Source organism: Excalfactoria chinensis, chromosome 2, assembly GCF_039878825.1.
Source record: "Excalfactoria chinensis isolate bCotChi1 chromosome 2, bCotChi1.hap2, whole genome shotgun sequence".
NCBI lineage: Eukaryota > Metazoa > Chordata > Aves > Galliformes > Phasianidae > Excalfactoria > Excalfactoria chinensis.
Genome location: NC_092826.1, coordinates 56,015,051 through 56,038,180, shown reverse-complemented (window position 1 = coordinate 56,038,180; position 23,130 = coordinate 56,015,051). Strand labels below are relative to the sequence as shown.

At 34.7% G+C, this 23,130-nt stretch overlaps 1 protein-coding gene across 4 annotated transcripts in view; it reads right to left on the bottom strand.

Annotated features, from left to right (window-relative positions):
* Positions 1–23,130, bottom strand: part of ZNF236 (zinc finger protein 236) — a 63,833-nt gene that overhangs the window by 23,846 nt on the left and 16,857 nt on the right. For all 4 annotated transcript variants that reach the window (XM_072329725.1, XM_072329726.1, XM_072329724.1 and 1 more), the window contains exons 6-17: positions 22,583–22,755; positions 20,486–20,632; positions 18,589–18,660; positions 14,693–14,896; positions 13,131–13,359; positions 11,479–11,751; positions 9,823–10,026; positions 8,194–8,338; positions 6,811–7,071; positions 6,337–6,587; positions 5,804–5,905; positions 802–953 (exon numbers count right to left, since the gene is read on the bottom strand). In XM_072329725.1, the coding sequence (XP_072185826.1) occupies positions 802–953; positions 5,804–5,905; positions 6,337–6,587; positions 6,811–7,071; positions 8,194–8,338; positions 9,823–10,026; positions 11,479–11,751; positions 13,131–13,359; positions 14,693–14,896; positions 18,589–18,660; positions 20,486–20,632; positions 22,583–22,755 (2,213 nt within the window). The remainder of the gene's footprint in view (positions 1–801; positions 954–5,803; positions 5,906–6,336; positions 6,588–6,810; positions 7,072–8,193; positions 8,339–9,822; positions 10,027–11,478; positions 11,752–13,130; positions 13,360–14,692; positions 14,897–18,588; positions 18,661–20,485; positions 20,633–22,582; positions 22,756–23,130) is intronic.

Here is a 23,130-nt window from a genome sequence, read left to right as displayed (position 1 = left end):
GTTTGAAGGATTGAATTTAACCCTGAAGTAGACTTATTAAGCAGAGAAGACCCACACTGAGCAGCAAAATACCCACTAGTACTGACAGTCTTCAGTACTTTCTGGGGAAGTTCTTCCTCTGAGAAACAACTACAGAAAAATCCTCCAGAACATGTTTGAAGAAAATTTCAGAGACTGAATTTCAGATCTTAAAATCCACTTCACTTCCTTGACCAGATTTTGTCTTTTACAAGTTCAGTATAGCAAAGACAGTCCCCATTACTAGAGATGTTCTTCATGCTATCTGCTGTTAATATAAAAAAAATGCAAATTTTAAACTGTGGAGCTTTTTTAAGCAACTGAACTGCTTTACAAATTTAACCAGATGGGAACCATGAAAGAACAACATACTATACAACCTCAATGACTGATGACTTATAGAATTGTAATGTTGCTTTTATTACTTTATCATACCTTTAATAATTTAAAAATTAGGAAATAATATCTTGCATTATTGCATTCTGTTATTTTATAATGCTAAGTCACATGAGAAGACTCATAGGGGTTCCTCAGTTCCAGGTTCACAATTTTACTTTATAGCATTAGATCCTTTTATAAGTCTTGAGCAAAGTGTACAATCCTTAAGGAAACAAGAACCAATTACATCACCCCCCTTTTTCCCAGCTGTTGAACAAAAGCAACCTAGGAAAGACATTGTGAAACTTTCCTGATTTCTCAGTTCATGTAATCATTTATGAAGAACTTAGAAGAAAATCCTCACTGAACTCAACACAGTGGATTATGTCATCTAGCAGTACTTACTACATTAATAGCATCTGTATTAGGAACTTGAAGAAGGGATGGTGGATGGTAACTTGTTGAAAGAGCCTGAGATTCAAGTGTGCTTGAATCCTGCAGCTGCTGTACAGCTGGAAACTGAGTCTGTTGATTGTAGCTCTCATTAACTGCAAACCCTGCCAGAAACATAAAATCACAAAACCAGAAAATACACTGAATTGAACTCTGAATAATACCACATTTCTTGAAGATTACCTTCAAAATAGATAAAATAGTATTACCACACAGTAATATTCATTTTATTTCTTCACTGCTGAGTGGCAAAATACACAACTGTTTTTGGCATAATTGCATAATTGGGTTACTTACCATTAGCTGGAATTCTATTGGACAATCTCCTCCACAGAAAAACACTGTTTGAAGTTTCTTCAGAGTGTCACAATTACCTTAGAGCCATTGAAATTTTGAATTTCTTGTACGTAAGCATGCATGTGTCAAACAGGTTGACCCATCTCCCTTTATCCACGTTGGTACCACGCTCCCTTAACTACACTGGAAGCCGATCACAAGGATGCAAAGCTCAGTGGGGAGGATGGCGGGTGAGTGGAGGAGATGACCCAATAGGAGAACTCCAGTTTCTGATAAAGTAACCCCACTGTCTCCTACTTTGGATCTCCTCCACGTACTCCCACTCTTTAGATAATAGTAAAGTATGGCCTCTCAAAGGCAAACTGCAAAGTAAAAATGAACATTTTCATTCACATTTCCAGTCAAAAGATCTGACATTTATTTAGTTTTGTTCTTCTAGAACATCAGATCTCAATTACCTCATTTTCTAAATGAATGAACAAATGGATCATATAACTGATTCAAAGCCAGGAAAATATATTTCAGATTGCATTTTTTTTATGCTAATAGACATGCTCTTTTGTTGGCCCTTCCAGGCTCTAATATTTTTAATATATATAAATAAACAAGTAAATGGTATGTAGGGGGAAAAAAAAAAAAAAAAAAAAGCGAGAGAGAATCCACAAGTATTTATAATTAATAATGGTAGTAATTAATTTTATTATTTCTGTGCAGTTTGCCTTCAATGGACAAAAAGGGTAAAGATTATGAAAACAGGGTAGAAACGAACCCATATCAGATTATCACAGCATCAGAGGCCAAAAAGCAGTGCTTAGAGAATGTTTTGAATTACAGAATATCAAACACTGGGATGTGTTAAGCATAAGTAGAAGTTGCCCCAAATGATATTTTTCACAGCAAAAGAACACTATAAACTATATAGAAAAGTAATCTACTTATGTGCTACTGCTTATACCATAGAATGAAAAGTCACAAATGTAAACCAATCTTGAAAGCACCATTAGTTAGGTAGGAATTTAGAACAAAACCTAATGCTGCATCTCTTGTATTAGATTCTCTTTTTCAACTACCAAGATTATAGGAAATAAAAAGATTGTACAGACTAAATCTTGTAGCTAAATTATTTAGTGAAATGACAAACTAGGAGCAGTATGAAGAACAGCCATGAAAAAGCTTTATGGTCATTAGAGGGCCACTAACTGCTGTTTTCAAACAAAATATTAGAAGCACTGTTATGGGAAACACAGTATTCTTGCTAAGCTTGCTAAGAATACACACACTCAAAAAAGGCCTCAATAAACAGAGGGAAAAAGAGAGATGCCACTTTCATGCCCTCCATTCAAAAATGGACATAACTATCAAACATAGAAACAAACAACAGTGTGAAAACATATGTATAATTTAATCACTAACTAATTTTTAGTAAAAAGAAGTAAAAAAGCTATTTTGCCATTACCCGTTTCATTTTACAGTATTTTAATATTTTACTGTCTTTTTCCATACCATTTTTTTTTCCCTTCCAGAAATTAAAAAAAAATAAATAAATTCCCAAAGTGCTTAGAAAGCAAAGTTGTGAATTTGGAGTTATTTTGGGACAAACTGAAAAAAGAAATACTACTTTTGAATGTAGTTCAGGGATAAATAGAAAGCAATGTATGACAGAAATATATACACATTATGTTGCTCAGCACCTAGGCTGAAGGTCAATGTCCACTCAGAAGTTGAAAGGATCTGACAACTCTGAAAATGCAAACAATTGCCAGCATCACACTATTTTCACAGAATAGTTTAAGAGAGACTGAGGAGACAGAAGTACAACTCAGAGCCTTTAATTTCTGCTCTTATTTTCCATCACTACCTATCACCTTCCTGAAACCTTGGCCTAACCTTTCTTTGCCAAGCAAAGAACAGAAAACAACTTAGGCTTTATAATATAGAGACTCTTATGACAGTTTTCTAAACATGGAAAGACCTTTTATATTCGCTGTAAGAAATCACAATATTCACTACTTCCTGGCTTTGTAACATCACCCAACCTACTCTCTCTTCACACTGATAGAAGTAAATGAAAATATTTTATATTTTGTAAATCAGTTCATGAGCAGAGAGGAGAACCAGATATCAAACTGTATAATAGTTCATAAAAAATACGCTATCTTGGTTTGTACTGACAACTCAAAGTCTTTGTTGTCCAAACTGACAGGTCATTCAAATTCTAACACTACAAATGCATCTACATGCACTTGTTGCTCCTTGTGAAGATCAATGACCAGCAATCAGATGTTCTGCAAGTTTGCTTCATAGGCAACTTTTAGAACCAACAGAACAGTATCCACTGGAACCCATGTGTAAACAGGTCATTTTCAGAGCAAAAGTACAAAGTCCTAAGACTGTAAATCAACTTCTTAAGAAAGCAGAACAGCAGTCTGGTGGCAAGGGCATATTCATATGGGCTACAGAATAATAGTATTTGAAATTCCCACAGTATTTCAAAAACACTCTACCCATTACCACTAATTTAATCATTAACATTGAACCATGCTTCCAGAGAGATTTCAAAGGAAGAAAGGGTGACATAATCTTTATGAAAAGATGTTTGGTAACAGATGATGTTCAAGAACCCAAAGACATGCCTGATAGAAAGATCCATCTGGTTGTTCTGACCTCACTAAAAATGAGGATACCTGAATATTTAAGATTAGAAAGAACACAACAGTGCTTTTACTGTCTTTAAAACTAGCTAAAATGAATATCAGATGAATAACAGAAACACACTCAAAATATATGCACTTCTCAACAAGTCTGAACATGTCAAAAAGAAACCATCTCAACAAACTAGAAATTCTGTAGAAATACTGCAAACAAACGCGAAGGAAAGAACCCGTCCAGAGAGGTCTACACAGACCTACACGTCAGCCATCTGTATGAAATGTATTCTCCTTTTCTTTAAAATAAATAAAACAAAAATAAAACCTACTGAAGATTTTCTAGGAACTCTGATGTTGTTCTATTAATAAATACTGAGCCAAAAGCTTTTAACAAGAATACAGCCTAAAAATGCCAAGAAAATAATTAAAAAAAAAATGTCTTGAACTTGAATGTTCTGTCTAGCTGATAGGAAAAAGAAAATAGGAGCATGAAGCACAGATGCAGACATAGGGAGAGGGTCGACCAATTTAACGCATGCATCCGCGCAAATGCTTACCTACCTGAAATTCAAAAATTTTGTAGGGCTCCAGGATCTTCAAGGAAACTTCAAAGAGTTGAGAATCTGTGGATGAGATTCCAAGTAGAACAGGAAACATCTTATACAAATGAGCATTAGAAAAAAAACAACCACCATGTTTTGATCCTCCCGTACCAATTTTATAATGCGCTGATGATCAGCCTATATTTCGGATGAAAAAACTGTTTTGTAGGACCTAGAAATACTGTCCTTCCCTGAAAAAAGCATTAAGTATTCAACGCTTACTTAAAGGGGAAGATAAAACACACTAAAAATCGAATTCTACCTAAAACTGCAAAACAAGATTTAAACAATGTTGGATTTTTTTTAATTCAAAAAAGCTGTACAAATCCAAAAGAAAAAAGCCACCACCACACTGAAAGTAACATTGAGGGTGAAAGTTTTCACATTTATTCTGTAGTCTCTTATTGCTCATTGAGATCACTGTGAAAGGTAACTAATATTAATCTATAGGGTTTTAATAGGATCTGTTCCAGTCCTACTTAATAAAGGCAGAGTGTAATCTATTTTCTGAGCACATAAAGTAGCACAAACTAGAAATTAAAATCTGGAACAAATTGCCCTGTTTCTTCACAGTTCCACGCAACTTAGCAATAGAATTTTATAAAAAGCTCTATACAATTAAACAGGGAATGAAATGAAGAATAGAGAAGTTTAATCATCAGGCATATCAACTGCTGATTACCAGTTACGTAAAAAGTCCTTTGCTGGAGTCAGAAACAAACAAAACTCCGTGAATGTAACACATCATAACCCGCCAAACAAAAAAAAAACTGGTATCTTCATGTAAAGCACCAACCCAAGAGAGCCAACAGCCAAAAGCAAAGAAACAGTAATTTCTTCATTCTCTGCAAACTACATAAGCATTCCTTACGCACACTTCTGAGTATGTTATAGCTAAAACAACGAAGTTTCCAAATGTTTATGATCTCTTCATTTGTCATGCATGTAGCTTTATAACAATACAAAAGCAACTGCTGTCCTAAGGTGAAACTAATTTTTTACATGATCATATATTTCACACTTTATACTGAATCTCAGCAGCAACTTAGTCAAATCTTAGACTGTTTCTGATCTTCACAGGTTCTGAACAAGTACAGCTAGAGCTTTCACAGTGATTACAAAAAGAATCACGGAAGGAATATAAAATGCCTGACTATAAACTTCATAATTTTATGACTAAATATCAGCTTATAAAAGGAAAAGCTTATTATATTTAAGTATTCAAAATATTCTACAACGTATAGCTTCAAAAGAGTAATTAAAAAATGTTTTTGCAGGTTTTCTTATATTGCACTTGCTCCAACTGTGGATGCTCAGTTTCGAAATGCCTTATGATAGCTATGCTGCAAATCCAAACTTATAAAGATTACTTTCAAAAGCTTCATAAAATTCTTACTTATTACTAACCTTGTGATAAGCCCTGTTGATCAAATGACTGCTGTGTTATAGATTGTTGCTCAAATTGAGTGATGTTTTCCTGTAAAGCATGCTGGGATGTCACAAATCTATCTGAAATGCGGAAGAGAAAGGAATTGGAGGGAAAACAGAAATAGAAAAAAAATAAAGATGTAACTAACAGTATAATTCATCTGCTCCCAACAAGTTATATTTTATAGTGATCCAAATTTTTCCTTTACTAAAATTAAAAAAAAAACAACCAACAAGCTGAATACGTATTTGAACTATTGATTATTGCAGGCTGTAGTAATTACTAACCAATTACACAATGCAAAATACCAAACAGAAACATGAAATATGTACAAGTTTTGTGCCAGTATTTTTTTTTCCCATATATTTCATACTTTCACTTGATACAGATAAATAGTGCAAAGTTTAATATATACTACCTTTTTAACAACATACCTATTATAATATTGCATATTATATCAAGTAGTGAGCTTTTATTCCCTTTACTACTCTGGTTATTTTCATACACTCACCTTCATCTTGTTCTAAAGGCTGATCAGCCAATTGTTGTTCAAGTGCTGTTTCCTCTGTGCCTCCTACTGGCTGCTGGTCTAACTCTAAAATTGCTTGCTGATCTGTTGCAACAGCTTCTGACTGCTGCAGCTCATCACTTTCAATCTCTACTTGCATCTGTGCAGAAACATGAATGCCCTGTTGATCTACTGTGGAATCATCTATTGAAGAAGACTGCTGATGTTGCTGAAGTTGCTGTGCAAGTTCATACCTGCAATTAAGGGCAATAAAGTCTTTTTACAGCTCAGACACTAACTATTTCTGTTAGAATTTTTATTAAACAACAATCTACTTCAGAGTTAGTTGAGTATTTGCTACCCATAAGTATGCTTCTGGATTATTAGCGTTTACTGAGTCAAGTTGTCTTTCAAAGTACTGTTAAGGAAGAACTGCCAAAGTATGTTGAAGGATACATACAAAAATAGTAAACGTACCTATGAGTCTTCATGTGTTTTTTACAGTTTAAGGAGGTTTTGAATGTTTTTTGACAATACGGGCACATATATGGCCGAAGGTCATTATGGATTCCCATGTGCCGCCTGAGGCTACCACCAGTAGTGAAGGCCCCGTTGCATATAAGACACTTAAAAGCTTTCAGTCCAGTATGTGTTCTAATATGCGCTTTCAGAACTCCCGCTGACACAAAACCTCTTCCACATTGAGAGCACTTAAAGGGCTTTTCACCAGTATGTGACCTTTTTAAGAGAAAATAAAAGTCAATTTGTTTAATTTTAAGAGATATTAAGATATTAAATTAACAAAAAAAAAAAAAAAGGAAAATAAAGACACTAAGGCAACTGTTGCATGGATGGAAGAAGCCTCAGTCAAAAAAGTCTGGATATTAAAGCTTTAATAACTAATATATGTCCTACATACTATCAATGGCAGAGCTAGAAGTAGCACTTTCTCATCAGACTTGACTGAATTAAAAAAAAAAAAATGAGTTCAAATGAATATTCTATGGATTAAGATATTACAATTTACACGTGGTCTGCTCATTTCAACTAAAACCGCGTCCACAGAACTTCAGAATAAAACAATTCTTTCCTTAAATCATAGTCATCTTTCCCCCCCACCCTCCCCCCCTCAGTATTTTCTTCTTTAGTTATTCATAGATTATAGAACAGGAAGCAGTTCTTGATAGCCTGACTAAATGTCAAAGACCATGGACTATAAAACTTTCTCATGGCTTGGAGCAATCTGATCCAACTTTGAAGCATGCCATTCTTTTTCACACACTGTTGGATTAGTTACCACCACCGGTTCCCCTTCAAATGTAATTTTTCTATGAATTTGTGATATTTATGGTTGTAACAAACACCCACTTATACAGAACATCAAGCAACATCAAGCAACAAAATGACCTCCAAAAGTATGCTCAATTGCACTGTAAATTTTTAGATTTAATACATTTAAAAAATGGACAAAGAATGAAAAGCTGATTTCCTCCCCAAATAACAGCAGTTACATACAAAGCAGATTATTTGGAGTATGCTATTAAGAGCTATTACAAGAATTTGCATGTAATGCCTGCAATTTTCTATAAATTGATCAGTAAAAAAAGGACCTCAAGTGTTAATGAGCTGCACAGCAAACACAACCACATGTACTGCCAGGATTACATACAGACACAAGTTATTCCAAATTTCTCCTTCAGCACTACCAGAAAAATCACTTATCACTGGCTCATTCCTTAAAAGCCAATAAGAACAGAAACAGCCTCTTCTGGCTTCCCTTTTTCAGAACACACTGTAAACATCATGCTTTTCGTTAAGAATTTGTTCATACATTTACTTTCTCCTTTGTATTTGTTTTACCTGATATGTTGTTTAAGATGACAAGATTTTTTATAGGCTCGATGGCAATAAAAACATTTATATGGTCTGTCTGCATCATTCACAAAATTATTGTTAAAATAATTTTGGAAGAACTGGCTATTCCTTGGAATTGGTTGGATAAGACCTGCACATACAAATACACAAAAAAAGAACAAATAATTGTTAAAGATATTTGCAGTTATCTAGAAATGTAGTATTTGAAAAATAACAAACAACAGCTAGACTTTTGGCAAGTTAGGATATGGTAGAAACATCACATTTTCATCACCTTCTTAAAAGGTCTGCATGAATCTATTTAGCATTACACATACTGTATCATTTATGCTATCTTAGTGATAATTTGTATATAGGTCAGCCTCATTATACTGAGCCTCAGGAATATCCAACACACTGACTTGCAAGAAAGTCAACAGTTAAGAATTCACTGCTGAACAGATGTTTCACATTTAGTCAAGTACCAAATATATATCTTGTCAAATATTTAATAAGCATTTGGTCTACTACAGTTTGCCATGACATATATATATCTTGTTACGTGCTGTACTCTGAAGTCACTTGAAAGTGTAGTTCTGGAAAACCAGTTAAGAGTTTCCCCTACTAAACATCCAACCACCGACACAAGAGTATTCTGTCTCTATATATCTGTATATTCTGTATATCACTGCAACCAGAGAGCAGAGATCAGCGCTTGCCAATTTACTTCTGTAGTGAGGAAGTTGTAGTCCGACATAAGATCTCCCTTCTACCTCCTCTTCTCTAGGCTGAACCAACTATGTGACCTCAGCTACCCCTCATACCTCTTGCTCTCCAGACTCTTCACTATCACCATAACACTTTCTTGGACACTCTCTAGCAGTTTTACATCCCTTTTATATTGTGACACCCAAACCTGCACTCAGTCTGTACATTCATGTATAGTGACAGTAATGCGAAGATGGTACAAAGAGAGGTGGTGATAAATAACCAAAAGATTATTTAAAGGAAAGACTCACCCAATAGAGGCCTTCAGCCTGCTGGAAAATGCTGAAGCAATCTCCACCAAGGAGTGATCTCAAAGAGATGCTGCTTCAGTGGGGTCAGCCCTTAAATGAGGTCTAGAGGGGGTGGAGTCAGGCTCCACCCCTTCCGGGAGCACAGCTGAATTACCCTCACCTGTGTTCCCACAGCTGACCTGAAACTTGCCTCAGCTGATTAATCAGAGGTTCAGGCTGTGATTATAAATTTCCCATACAAGCACTCAAGGTGAGACTGCACTAAAAATCTCGGACATAAATTGTATGTCACCTTTTCTATACCAAGGATCTAGAAATAGTTAAAAGTTCTTCAACTTACATACTGTAAAGATTAATATAATTCTTATTGGTAAGGCTTATACAATTCCTGCATAAATAAAAAAGACTTTGTAATTCTGAAAGGACAGAAGAGGTGTAACGTAAGAAACTATGAAGTACAGCATTGAGTTAAAGCCTGATTTCTGATTACCTACTTCAATGTACAACATTTTCACTAAGGCGTAGTTGTGTTTGCTTTATTAAATTCTAACCTCTATCTTCCAGTGAAACCCAAACTTCATGTTTACAAGAAAGCACAGGTTTACAGACTCTTTACCTAAATCAGTGATGAGTATTGGCTCTTGCAAAGGGATATCTGGTACAGGAACACTTGACTTTCCTACTCGAACTTTTGCAGGTTTACGTTGATGTCGCATCTTTCTTAGTTCACTATGTTTAAAATGTGAAGCGATATGAGTTTTCCTGTGGCCAGATGTTCGAAACTTTTTGTCACAGTGAGGACAAGCAAAAGGCCTGACACCTACAAGAGATTTAAAAAAAAAATTAGTTTCAAAATTTTATTTCCACCTTCCTAGAAATGAGCAGTTTGGGAATATAGATTCTCTTTTCTCTATTTTCTGTTTTGGTTTCCATCTGGGAGTTCATTGTTAAATATGTTTTCAGAGAAGATCGATAAAATGTAATCAACAGTAAATATAAAACTGCCAAGCTACCAACTAGTTCTAACGCTTCAAGCAAACTTATTATCAAGGAAAAAAGAAGTGACAGCAGTTCTCAAAGGTTGCCAGAAGCTATCAAAGAATTGCTTTGGTCAAATATCCTTCCAAAACAATCCACGGAAAACTGTGAGAAAAAACAATCAGTAAACACAAAGGCAATTTAAACATTATAGGACAAAACACTTGAATAGTGATGTAATATTTTAAAGAAATTCTGTATCAGTCTCTGACAATGTCGACAGTATTAGATGGCAGTCAAATAAGCATGCCAACAACAATTTTTTAAAGTAAGACATTTTCACTACAAAATCCAGTAGCATTTTGAACAGAATATTCAGATCTGGGCACTTGCTCTACTTGGAATACATACTGGAGAACTTGGGAAGATACAGAAACAGGCAAAGCTGATGCATTCAACTTCTGCCCAAGAAGAAGTCTTGAATTTACAAGGCTAGAAAATATGACTGGGTACACCACGAAGAAAATCATAAGAGGAAAAAAAAAGCACAAGAACATGCTGTTCTTCATAATAGAATAACAAAGAAATTTCAAATGAAACTACTGGCCAGAATATTTAAAGCAACAGAAAGTCAGCACAGAGCGCAAGGTGAACCTTTAACTTGACTCGACAAACCTAATGTGATTGACAGAGAAAAAACAGCAAATGCCCATCTCTGATAGGTAGCCATATAGTTATATGATGAAGCTCCACAAGCACTGAACTACCTTATTTTTCAAATCAAACAGTGCTTTGAATGATCAAATAAGTTTGATTTCTTGAATATTTACTTTAAATTAAAAGAAAAAAGACAAGTTTACTAGCTTGAAGTTAAAAAAATAAAATATTAAGATGTTCTGCAGATGGATTCAACATCAATATTTCATGGGTTAAAGGCATCAGACTAAGAACATACTGAACACCGAATATACATAACCAACGAATGAAACAGGAAAAGTTTTGCTACAACTCTGAACTCATACAAGGTTTTTAAAGTATTTAAGTTGGTGAAACTACCACAGATCTTATGGCAGAAGATGTATCAACCTTAAAAGAAGAGCTGATTCATCAGAAAAGTGAACACTAGAAAGCTAGAGAAAAAAATCATGTTCGTCATACATTACTAGAAGTGATTTCTATGGTAGATATCAATAATACGATGGACACATATGTTATTAAGCAATTAAAATTGTGTCTTTTCTTTTGAGGTCTCATTCACATTATAGAAAACACAAACGCAACTTTGAGACCTTACCTGTATGTAGACGTATATGAACTTTTAAACTCCCTGAGGTGGAAAAGCATTTCATACAAAATTGGCACTTGAAAGCTTTAATGCCAGTATGTGTTTTTATGTGTGCTGTGAGAGTACTCTTAACGGCAAACGCACGAAAACACTGGGGACACTTGAATGGCTTCTCATGGGTATGAATGCGAATGTGACGTACTAAGTCACTTGGTTTTTTAAATTCTTTAGAGCAGTACGGACAAACATGCCACCTTATTCCATTTTCTTCACGTATGGAACCTAGAAAAAAAAAATCAAAACATTTGTAGTTGAATGATTTTAACTGTTTCTTGTTTCTAAATTTCACTGCACTGTCACTATCATACTCAGTAATCAGAAAGAACATGAAAACATTTTGCAGATGCTACTAAAAAAAACACTCTGTAGGACAATTCACTTCTTTGTCAGATATGTTCAATAGCAATGAGCTGGAACGAGAAAATCAAAATCCAAGAAGAAAAACAGAGCTAAAAAATGCAATTTCACAGAATAGGAAGAAACAGTTCACAGGCCACTTTGAATGTAAGCGTAAAACGATCCAACATACCACTTGACTTAGAAATCTCACATCTAACAAAAATTTATCTAGCAGTGAATATAACTCCAGAATCATAGCCACACCTAACAACTGGATAGGATATTTTATATGGATCTTCTCAATATTCAGTAAAGCTATGAATCCCTCACAGTTCTCATCTGCCAGTACAATATTCTGCTTTAACTCTATTTTTTAATTCAGCTGATGTGTATATTTACTAATATTGAAAGCAGCATTTGGATGATATAAAGGCAATGCTGATTTTTAGCACAGGACAAGCTGAGTTTTCTAATTCTGCATTCCTTGCAAAATAAAAAAATGCATCATGAATGTATTTATTAAGTTACTAGGGACACAGCAAAATGATTGGCCATTACACAGCCATCTCCAACAGGCCAGCTACCGAAGCATGATGGCCATACTCGGAACAAAGAACTTCTAGCAACCTGAAGGTCCAAGCAACTGTAACATTAAAACTGCACTGAAGCACACAGTGAGATAATACAGACTTGTACATACAAAATAAAGTGTGGAGTCAGAATATTAATCTGCATCTACGATGACATAATCACATGAGTACTTTGATGAAAACTATGTTTGGGATCACAAGTACTATCCACAATGCCAATCTTTACTCTTCCTTATACAGGCTGTATCAGTGGCGATTATCTGTATGAGGCAGCAGCACTATACCTCTACCTATGTGAGGCCTCACTTCCAAAGACAAGAAGAAGAGCTTGCAACAACTCTCTACCCCAGGAGATACCACGAAATCCCAATTATCCTCAAAGAACAATGGGGAAAAAGGTATGGAAGATTTGCATTTTATAGTTTTATGTCTTCAATTTTCTGTCCTGTTCCAAGAACTTTCTGAAGATTTAATAGTACAACTTCATTTATTGCTACTGTAAACTAATGAAATCCATAAATGACGTTAACCACAACTTACACAAACACTGTATTTTAGATAAAAGAGATGATCCACAATATGTTTTGAGAAATCCCTTTATGAAGTCATCAACATCCCCAGAAATACTGCAGTCCTTACTGCACAATAAGTAGCAAACGGTAGCAACATTACCAGGTAAAAATGGCGATTTTTTCTTAATAACCTTTTTTTCCTTTTTATCCAGTTTATCTGTAGTCTCTTGTTCCTTATCTTGTTCTGCATTATTAGAGTCAGCCTGATGATTTGAGAGAGTCTGGACATCTGTGGTCTGATCCTGGGTCCCAGGAGTCTTAGCTTGGCTGCAGTCAGTAGAATGTGCAGAGACAGGAATTGAAGACAGTCCGCTGTTCTCTAAAGCTTGCTAGATGAGGGAAAATAAAATCTTCAGACTTGAAAAGAAGCATTCTCCATTTGCACTAACTTTTCTCAAATGACTATTCAGAAGATACAACGCAAATGCAATTAAAGGACTCACCTTTCAAAAATGGGCCAGCAGTCTCTATGGAGTCAAACATTTGCCAGGAATACATAGCTATAGTCTTATACCCACTATGTAAGATAATAGTGACCCATTAGCATTCAAATTTGAAGCCCATCAGCTTGGAGAGAAGTCATAATTGGTATAAAGAAAATGGAAGACAGCTATAATGAAAAAGGAAGTCAGCTATGGAATCACCTTCCCTAGAGGTGTTCAAGAAGTATTTAGATGAGGGACATGGCAGTGCACCCATTTTATGTACATCCAAAGGAACAGAGAGAGAACACCTTGATGGATGCTACTGTGTTTGAGAAGGTCCTGGATCAGAGACCACAAGAATTCATTTCAACAGGATGGCACAAATATTTAATCACTTGGAATAAACCATTTTCCTTTTATTCTATACAATATGTTTAGTATACTGAATGTTCATACCTCAAACATTACTTTTTCCTTTCTTTTCAATATAGCTATCAAGACTACAGATATAATTTTGTATGGTAATTTGTTGCACCTACACACAATTTTCCACATATTAGAGACTTGGTACAGATAACACAGTGAACCTGAACAGAGCAACATAAAACATGCAGGTCATCCAAAAGAGAAATGCAAGTGGTGTTTATCAGGCTAGATAAAAATTAAAGGTTTTCAGGATATCAGCAACGCTAAAGGTGAATACAATCTGCCTGTTCTTCCACCCTGTTTGCATCTTTATGCAACAGAGGCTGCAAAACAAAAAAGACATAGTTGAACTACTGCCCTACAGCTCTTCCACTACACAGTATTTCCTACTGCTAACATCAAGGTCATATGATGGGTTAAACAAAACACAACCTAGGAAGGAATTTGCAAAGACAGTAAAGATTCAAGTAGCCCATATTAATTTTAGGAATCATTACCAATAAACATGTGACAAGCTGCTTCTAGGCAACAGAGAAAGAAAAAGGAACCAAAACATCCACATACTGGTCTGCGCACAGCTTTCTTCTGTCACATAATCAGTATCTGCAACCTTCCTTTTCAATATTATATAAAGCCGTACCTTGGCATGTTCCATTCCTACTCATTTACAGGTCTTTCTTAACCATTTCTTAACTATTTAAAAATGCTGAAGGAATGCTACCTTTGAAAATACTGAAGCCAAATTTCACTAAAATAAAAATGATGAGTAAAACCATTGAAATGTAAAGCTGTTATCATACACAGCTCTTACCTGCAAAATATCTCTGTTGAGTCCCACAGCAATATTGAGTTGTTGACCAGGTTGTTGAGGCTGGTTATTTTCTACAGCACCTGGTTCTGATAATTCAAGGAGCTGCTGGATGACATCAGTTACAGCCTGTTGTCCCTGATTAGAAGTAGCTGAAGACACCTGGTTTTCTGTCTGCTGGAGAAGCGGAGACCGGAAATGTGTGGCCTGAAACATATAGTAGTACATTTTTAAAGGAAAATGAAAATATACATGAACAATAACTGTTGGGCTCCTTATCAGCATGCATACGCAAGGAAGAAGCTGAAATTTATCTATGTAAATAATAACTGAACCTTAAACTAGTTTACAGAACCCAGAGATCAACTACTGAATTCCACATGTATATGTCACAAGAAATACAATTATGAAACAGACACACAATGCTGCCGTGGGTTTCTTTTCATAATTCGCATTCTACTGAAACAAGTTCTTTCAACAAGTTACCCTCTATAAGCTGAGATTTTTTTTGTATGATATCACCAGTACTGTTATACCGAAACACTTCAGACCAACCAAACTTCAGCTTTCAACCTTCTAAATCTCTTAGCTTTAAGTGGATCTGTTCATACTTTATAAGTTAAAATACACACAGAGCTCTATCAAAATAATAATAATAAAAAAAACCTTAGTCTTGAAATCAAATGAATTCAGCTCTGATTAGATCACTGTATCTTAAGCCACCTTAGTAACAAACAGTAGAAATGAGACTGAAAAAAATCAGTATTTCCTTTAAAAATTCCGTTTCCTCTCATTCACATACTTCTCTTTCCAATAAGAAAGACTGCAAGAGTCTACTGTTATTGAAACAACTGCTTTTAATCATTTTACTGCAAAAAAGATATATTCATATGTCAACAGGCGCCGTAAGTCTGTTTCTCTATAACACACCAGATATCTGCCTCTAACATTCACTTCCCTACCTGCAAAATAATCACTTCCAATCACAAGGATACATATAAAATGCTATATTCTTCTGGATCATTTCTGACAAGAACATCATATTTCTTTAAGTCAGAAAACTCCCCAGAGATTTTTATTATATTGATGTACTACACTGGTTAGTTAAAATAACACTGTCCCCACATTTGAGGATTAATGATGAAAAATTAGCTTTGTACCTGTGATGCCTTGAATATTAGGTATTATTAATGTTATTAATGTTTTTGCACAAAAGAATATAAAGTACACCCTTATCTCATTACTCTTGCATGTACACAACAGAATGGCACTTGCTATTCTATTGGTTTTACCCTTATTTAGTCTTTTTCATCTCATTGGTGAGAGAAGATGAAAAAAAAAGATGAAGTCTTTTCATATTCCAATTTAGCAAAAATACAAAAGTACAACATTTAGAAAAATAAAATATATCATGTGACATTTTCACTGAAACAACACTGAAGCAAAGCATGTAACAGCTCCTCATAGAAACCACTTTTCTCCCCAAAGCAGGGAAGCTCTTTAACACAGTGGGAAGCGGAGACTAAAAGATCTGCAAAATCTGTCAGGGCTCTCACAAGAGAAAGAAAAGTGTTAAAATAAGGAACTGCTTGACATCATCTTGAAAGTTACAGCATAACATATCTTTAGCCAGTTTGTCCACATTTTATACAGCACTTCAGTCTCATTAAGGTAATCCTTTTTGAAAAACAATATGTACGCATACAAAGTTTGTTATTAATCCTATTAAGTTAGCTTCTTCATTATGAAGAGTTTCAGTCGTCTATTTCTTGGTCCTCCTCAAAATACTTAAATATCTGAGTACCAAGATGCACAAAGAACAAAGTATCATATTATTACTTTGTAATTTCACATTTCTTCATTTAGAATAATGAACCTCATGATCACACTTGGGCTGTCTGACCTGCTGTGTAAGACAGAGCACTGCTCCAAATCAATTACTTCCCTAAGGACATGAACTGTAAGAAAAACTATCGTAATTTCCATAATCTAATCCTTCACTGTGGCAGCTTTTTCCATTGCTATCAAACTTCAGGAAGTTACTCCAACAGTACATCATCCAGACTAAATTCCATACATTCAGTGTTAATTTGTCTACCTTAGGTCCTCAAATTCTTTTTCTTCCTCTTTTAATAAAAAGGTTATAGATTTTTCCCTTTTCCGCAAAACTGAAAATCAAGTGATTATTAAATATTTCACCCGATGGGCAAGTAGATCAATCTCCTTTAATCTTACAGATAAAAAACTCATTGTGCTAAACTTTGGCAACTCTGATTGGTCTCTTGTATCTTTGAATACAGTTCAGAAAAAGCAGACACTATAAGCAGACACGATAAAAGAACTGTCAGAATGGAATAGAGAATGCAGATAAATTTTTCACTTTGCCTTAAGCAAAGACTTTCCACAGTCTTTGCAGGCAAGGAAAACTTCAGTTTTAGCTGACATATTATTTATGACCTATTCAATCCCTACTTTAATGGGATTTTATGTCCTTTGAATATGGCCTTCTACAGCATGTGATTTTACTCTTGTATCAGAACACATACTGTACCCAAATTACCAAGTAATCCACATCTTTCTGTATCATTGATTTGTCCTCTTTATAAACTACTTCAACTATCATATCATACTGATCAATGGTGATTTCATATTTTCTTCCAGGTTGCTTATAAAAATACTAACTTATTTAGTGAAAACTATTAAATCCTAAAAGACTTGATCAGAAACACAGTGGTGACCCCCTACAAACCCTATTAAAAATCATCTGAAAGTTTTCATCACTTACGGCGCATAGCAGTAAATATTACGTACCATTCCATTTGAAAGTGCAAAACATTTTTGCTTTTCAGTACAAGAAGGAAAAGAAGACTCATTAAGGGTGCAACAAGAAAACTAGCTCTACTTACGAAGAAAAAAAAAGATGCTACATACCAGAAAAGCACTTTATATTATTATATAAATATTATAATTAATAATTAATAATATATATAATATATATAATAATAATATAATTAATAATTTTTATTATTTAAAGCCACATATGATACATCATACAGTAGCATGGAAGAATCACAGCCTACATTCTAGGTCAACAAATCAACAGGAACTGTACATAAAACAAGCAAGCTGTGTATCTGACAGCATGGAAAGAACAGGTTTTTACATTGAAAGACATTTGAAAACAGAGCAAAATTGCTGTTGATTCCCCTTAGTTTAAAGGTTAATAGTTTTAGCTGATGTCATATGCTCTTTTTCCTCTAAATTCCTATAAATGTTACAATCTATCATTACTTTTTTAAAAAATAGAAGCTACCCTAGCAAGGGACAGGGAATTCAGGGAGCTCTTCTCTGCTGAACAAGAGTCAGGCTTTTTTCTCCCTGCTTTACTAGAACTAGTACACATAAGTTGAAGCTGATTCTGCAAAATTGCATACAAACCACTTGGTGGCCCAGCAGCTACTAAGCCATACTCTTGCAAAGATTCAGGCTTGAAGAACCTAAGGCTAAGACTGAAATTGGAGCCAGCACCCTCACTTGCTAGGCAAGAATATCAGGCAGCTCTTGGAGGAGGGAGCAGTAAGATCCATTGCTTCCAACTGGCACCTATCAGTGGGATACACAAAAGCACTTGCCACCATTCTGAAGAACTACAGTGCTTTGATAAGAATTTTGAGCTAAAAACTGTATAATATGTGTGGGAATACAATCCACGTAAGACCTGTTCAATTCCTAAATACCCAGCTGCATTGATCAGGAAGTCTGCCTTCATCTATTAGCTAATGAACCTATCACAGAGGACAACTGCAAATCTTTTATTCACCAAGAAGTTGACAAAGTCTGCAAAAGTTCTGCCTGTTTTTAGTCTTGACACAGAAATACAACAAAAACTCCATACTTACGTTCTTCCACTTATTATCAACAGGTTGTAAAAGATTAGCAGGAGATGTTGTTAAAGGCTGGGTGACAGAGTCCTACAAATAAAAAGTATTGTAAGACTTACCACAAGAAGATAAAAAAACGACAAAAACAGCTTAAGTTCCACAGTTTATTTTCCCCACAATATAGGGACAGAAAAAAAATATGAGAAAAATACAATTGCACATAGAATCACCAGTGTTGCTTCATAGTTAGTGTACATTAAATAAGCACAAATTACAGGAACTGGTATCAGTTTCACCTGAGCTACCAGTACTGATGCTGCAGAAGACAATATAAGCCTTACAGTAAGTATATTTTACAAGTATGAGAACAATATGAATTCTTTAGTGATCAATTCAAGTGACTTCAAATTTTGGAACCCATATTCTAAGGACAATCAATGCCCATCCTCACAACCATATCAAAGGATGGCAGAGATGTACCACAGATTTCAGAACAGGACAAATACAATGGAGATTAGTTGTTAGAGAAGCTCTGCAAGTTGTGACCAGAACGAGGAAGGCTGTTCTTATCACAGAACACCAGTGCTACCATCTTTCTACAGCAATAAAAAAATCCATCATTTCAACCCCCGTAACTTCAGATACTAAATTAAATACAAAGGGTGTAACACTCTTGCAAGATGCAATACATCAGTCAATTTTGTTCTAGTTGTTGAGCTTAATGGCATCTCTTTTTAAGATGAATACTTTTTCTTCTATTTTGCTTATGCTTTTGTAGAGATATATATAGATACATATATGCCTTTTCATTGCCTTCAGGCAAGCAAAGATGGATACACAAGGGAAAAATAAAGGCAACACACTTCTGTAATATCAATATGCAATTCACAAGCAAAATAATCAATCAGGCTAAACAAAGCAAGAAAATCAAAGCTGGCCAGGGAAAGGAAACATTTGGTAGTATGAAGGAATCCTTTTCTACTCTGCTTTTAAAATTATTGTGAGTGCAGAGATCTACAAAAAGATGCAGAGATGAGATGTACTTGCAAGTAAACAGGGCAGGCTTTTTTTAATTAACCTGGAGAGACAAATAACTTCTGCCATACAAAAAATAAAAAAAAAAAAATAAAATAAAATAAAAAAATAAAAAAATAAAAAAATAAAAAAATAAAAAAATAAAAAAATAAAAAAAAATAAAAAAATAAAAAAGTAAAAAAATAAAAAAGTAAAAAAATAGGCTTTATGAAATTTAAAGCAAAAAAAAAAAATTAAAATAGTTCTCCAAACAATACTGCTAAACATTGTATCGTCAACAAGATACAGTTGCACAATAAAGCTGAGACTTATCTATAATCTTATTCTCTAAACTCTAAATTTAAATTGAACTTCAGATTGAACTTCAGAGCACAGAAGTTTGAAACAAGAAACAGGGTGGAAGAAAGGCACAAAAGAATCCACTGACTTAGAAAAAATAGTCAAATGACAGCAGAAGCATTTTCTGGATTTTAGCTTTTCTTATATTCCAGCAAGGAAAGAAAAACATTCTCTGAAAAAAGTAAGCTAAGTTCAGAATTGTATCAGTAATTAACTTCTGGAAATCAGTTAACATTTATATATAATTTGGAAAGCCTAGCTTTCATTGTTCTAGAAAAACCTTCCAATTAGTTTTGTTACATAGAGGGGAAACAGAACATCCTACACAACCTTCAAGTACCAGAGCTATACTTTAATAAGACATAGAATAAAATAGTCAAATTTTCACATTGTTTTTTAAATGGCAGAACTTTAAAAGAGCAGAAGACATAAGAGAGGTCAAAACTAAAAAGAACTGTAACCGTGTGAAGAATTACTGGTTAAAACACAGACCTACTTAAATGCTTAAGGGGATTTTTGTGATGTATCAAGTGAAGCTTACCGCTGTAACATGAGATACATCTGTTGAAGAGCTTGCAGAATTCTGTGGACCACCCATGTGCATCTTGCTGATATGCGTATTTAAACTACCCAAGCTTTTGAAGACACAGCTACATTCTGTACAGTTGTACGTAGGGCCATTCTTCACCTTTAGGAAAAGAAAAAAGTTTAAGTACATTTTCCCTGAATCTATCTATTATTTTTATCATTATTTATCTAACTAACAATCATACACTGCCATCATAAAAGACAAAATATTTTATTTCTCCAATTTACTGATATTCATTTATAGAATCAATTTGGTATCTCCTGTCACGGTTTAACCATGCAAAACCTTGACATCTTCCTACTACTAAGTTAACTGTAATCTGCCTGCATTACTCACCACCTATTATTACTTCTCAGTGTTTAAAAGCACCAGAGAGGAAAACAAATGTCATCTGGCATATGAAGTTTCAGGCTCTTTCCTTATTATTTTCTACTATTACAGAAAAAGCAAAACGCATGGAAAAAAAGCAGTGATGAGCAGAAAAGTGTAATGTACAGCTGGAACTAAGAACGTGATTGGCAACAACTTGGTTGGGATCTCCGGGGAAAGGGCTGAAGGGACACAAAGTCATTAAGGCAATTAAATTTGCAGTTTCTAGCCATCCTCACTTCTCACTCCTCCTCAGTCTGACACACAGCAGTAAGATACAGTGCAGTATTTTCAATATTATAAGACAACAAAGTCTTCAAATGTAAATATGCTGCGTGGCTTGTTATGCAATATGGAACTCCATATTTTCTGATACTAAGCTTTAACAGGTAACTCAACATTTCAGTAGGAGATACCAACTATTAAAATACAGTTAAGACCAAACAGTGATATAGATAAGTGGGAATCAACCTGCTTCATAATTCACCTGGAACAATTTTTTTGACTCTTTCAGGATCAAATGTAGAATTAATAGAGTTCTCCATGCAATCTTGAAAGAAATACAGTGACAGCAAGAAATTAAAATAAAACAAATTTAAAAAGAAAAAGCCAAAGCAGTAACTACAATGTAGGCTCAGCATCATGCAACACTACACGGGATGTGGTGCAGATGCAGCATTTATGACATAACAGAGACAAAAGTGAAGAATATACTTGACTGGATCCCTAACAACTCTGTAATAATAAGGAAACCCATGCAAATTATGAAATTAATACTGATGCAGTTCTTTCACACAGCAACAGCTATCAAATACACAGAGTTGTCAATAATGGAGCCTAGCCACAAAGGCCCATGTGAAGTGTAAAAATACGATTTAATATAATTAAGCTTAATACAAAATACTAAGACATTATATGAAAGACTGTAGCCTACAAATAAGAAACTATCACACTAAAAGACCCTTAGTAAATAGTTCAATAAATACTATCTATCACCAATGAAAATTTGAAAATGTGAATGTACGGAGTCACACAGAGTTAGCAGAAAGAGAATAAAGATGATATTCTACATGCAGCAAAAAGAAAAACAGCTGCCTCTACATACGTATACCTCCAAAATCAAAGCTAGGTCTCTTTTTATGAATACTGCCATCAACAAAACACTGAAATCAGAAAGATAATGACTGAAAAAGGTTGCTCAGCCAACACTGCTCAGAAGACCACATTACAATATCACTCTTCAAAGACAAATATCAACTGTGCTTTATATTAGAGTTAGCAGGTTGCTGTTGGGCTTGAAATTACTCAACATTTCCTACTTTTCTGTTTATGGCTCACTTTGATCTGATTCTAGCCCTCAATCTCCTGAAACTGCCACAAAAGCCATTTTTAGCTATTAAAAAAATAAATAAATCACAATCATGTTTTCATATTTGAATGTACTGAAAAAGCAACAGTAAATGAAGGCAGTTTATGCAGATAAAGTTATTTTAGGAAAGCTTAATTTGCAGGTAAAACCAAGAAACCAATAACTACTAAAACAGAAAATCTACATTGGCTGCAGAAAGCACCAGTACACACAGGAATAGCAAACAAGACGTTTTAAATACTGGAAACAAAAGGTTAAACACCAATAAGCAGTATATTAGCACTGACCACTTTATGAATAACTGTATTTACCTCTGAATGAACTCTCTGTATGTGTGATTGAAGATTGCCTTTCTGAGAAAAGGCAGCAGGACAAAAGGCACAAGCATGGGGTTTTTCACCAGTGTGCTTGATCATATGGGTCTGCAACGCCCCCTTCTGGTTAAAGGCTTTTCCACATTCACTACATTTAAACGGTCTTTCACCTAAAGGAAAAAAAAGAAGCTTAAGAGAATTTCAACATGCAATAGGAGCTTCCTGTATGTATAATGAAATTCTTTCAGCTAAAATAAAGTACTGCATACAGATACAGGCATGTACATAAATACAGCTTTAAAACAGAAACACATTAGTAGGTGATATTTTTGGGAAGATTGTTCAGAACTTCCCTTAGTTCAGAAAGCAGCTATGCAAAGGCACAGGAAAAACAAATGTGAAAAGGAAAGAAGCCTGGCCTTAAATATTCTTACAGGATCATTGGGAAAGATGTATAGCCTCCACCCTCAATGAGTATTAACAGTTATTCAATTCTTTGCAACCACCTATCCACAAAAAGTGAAGTCAAATGTCACTAATCAAGA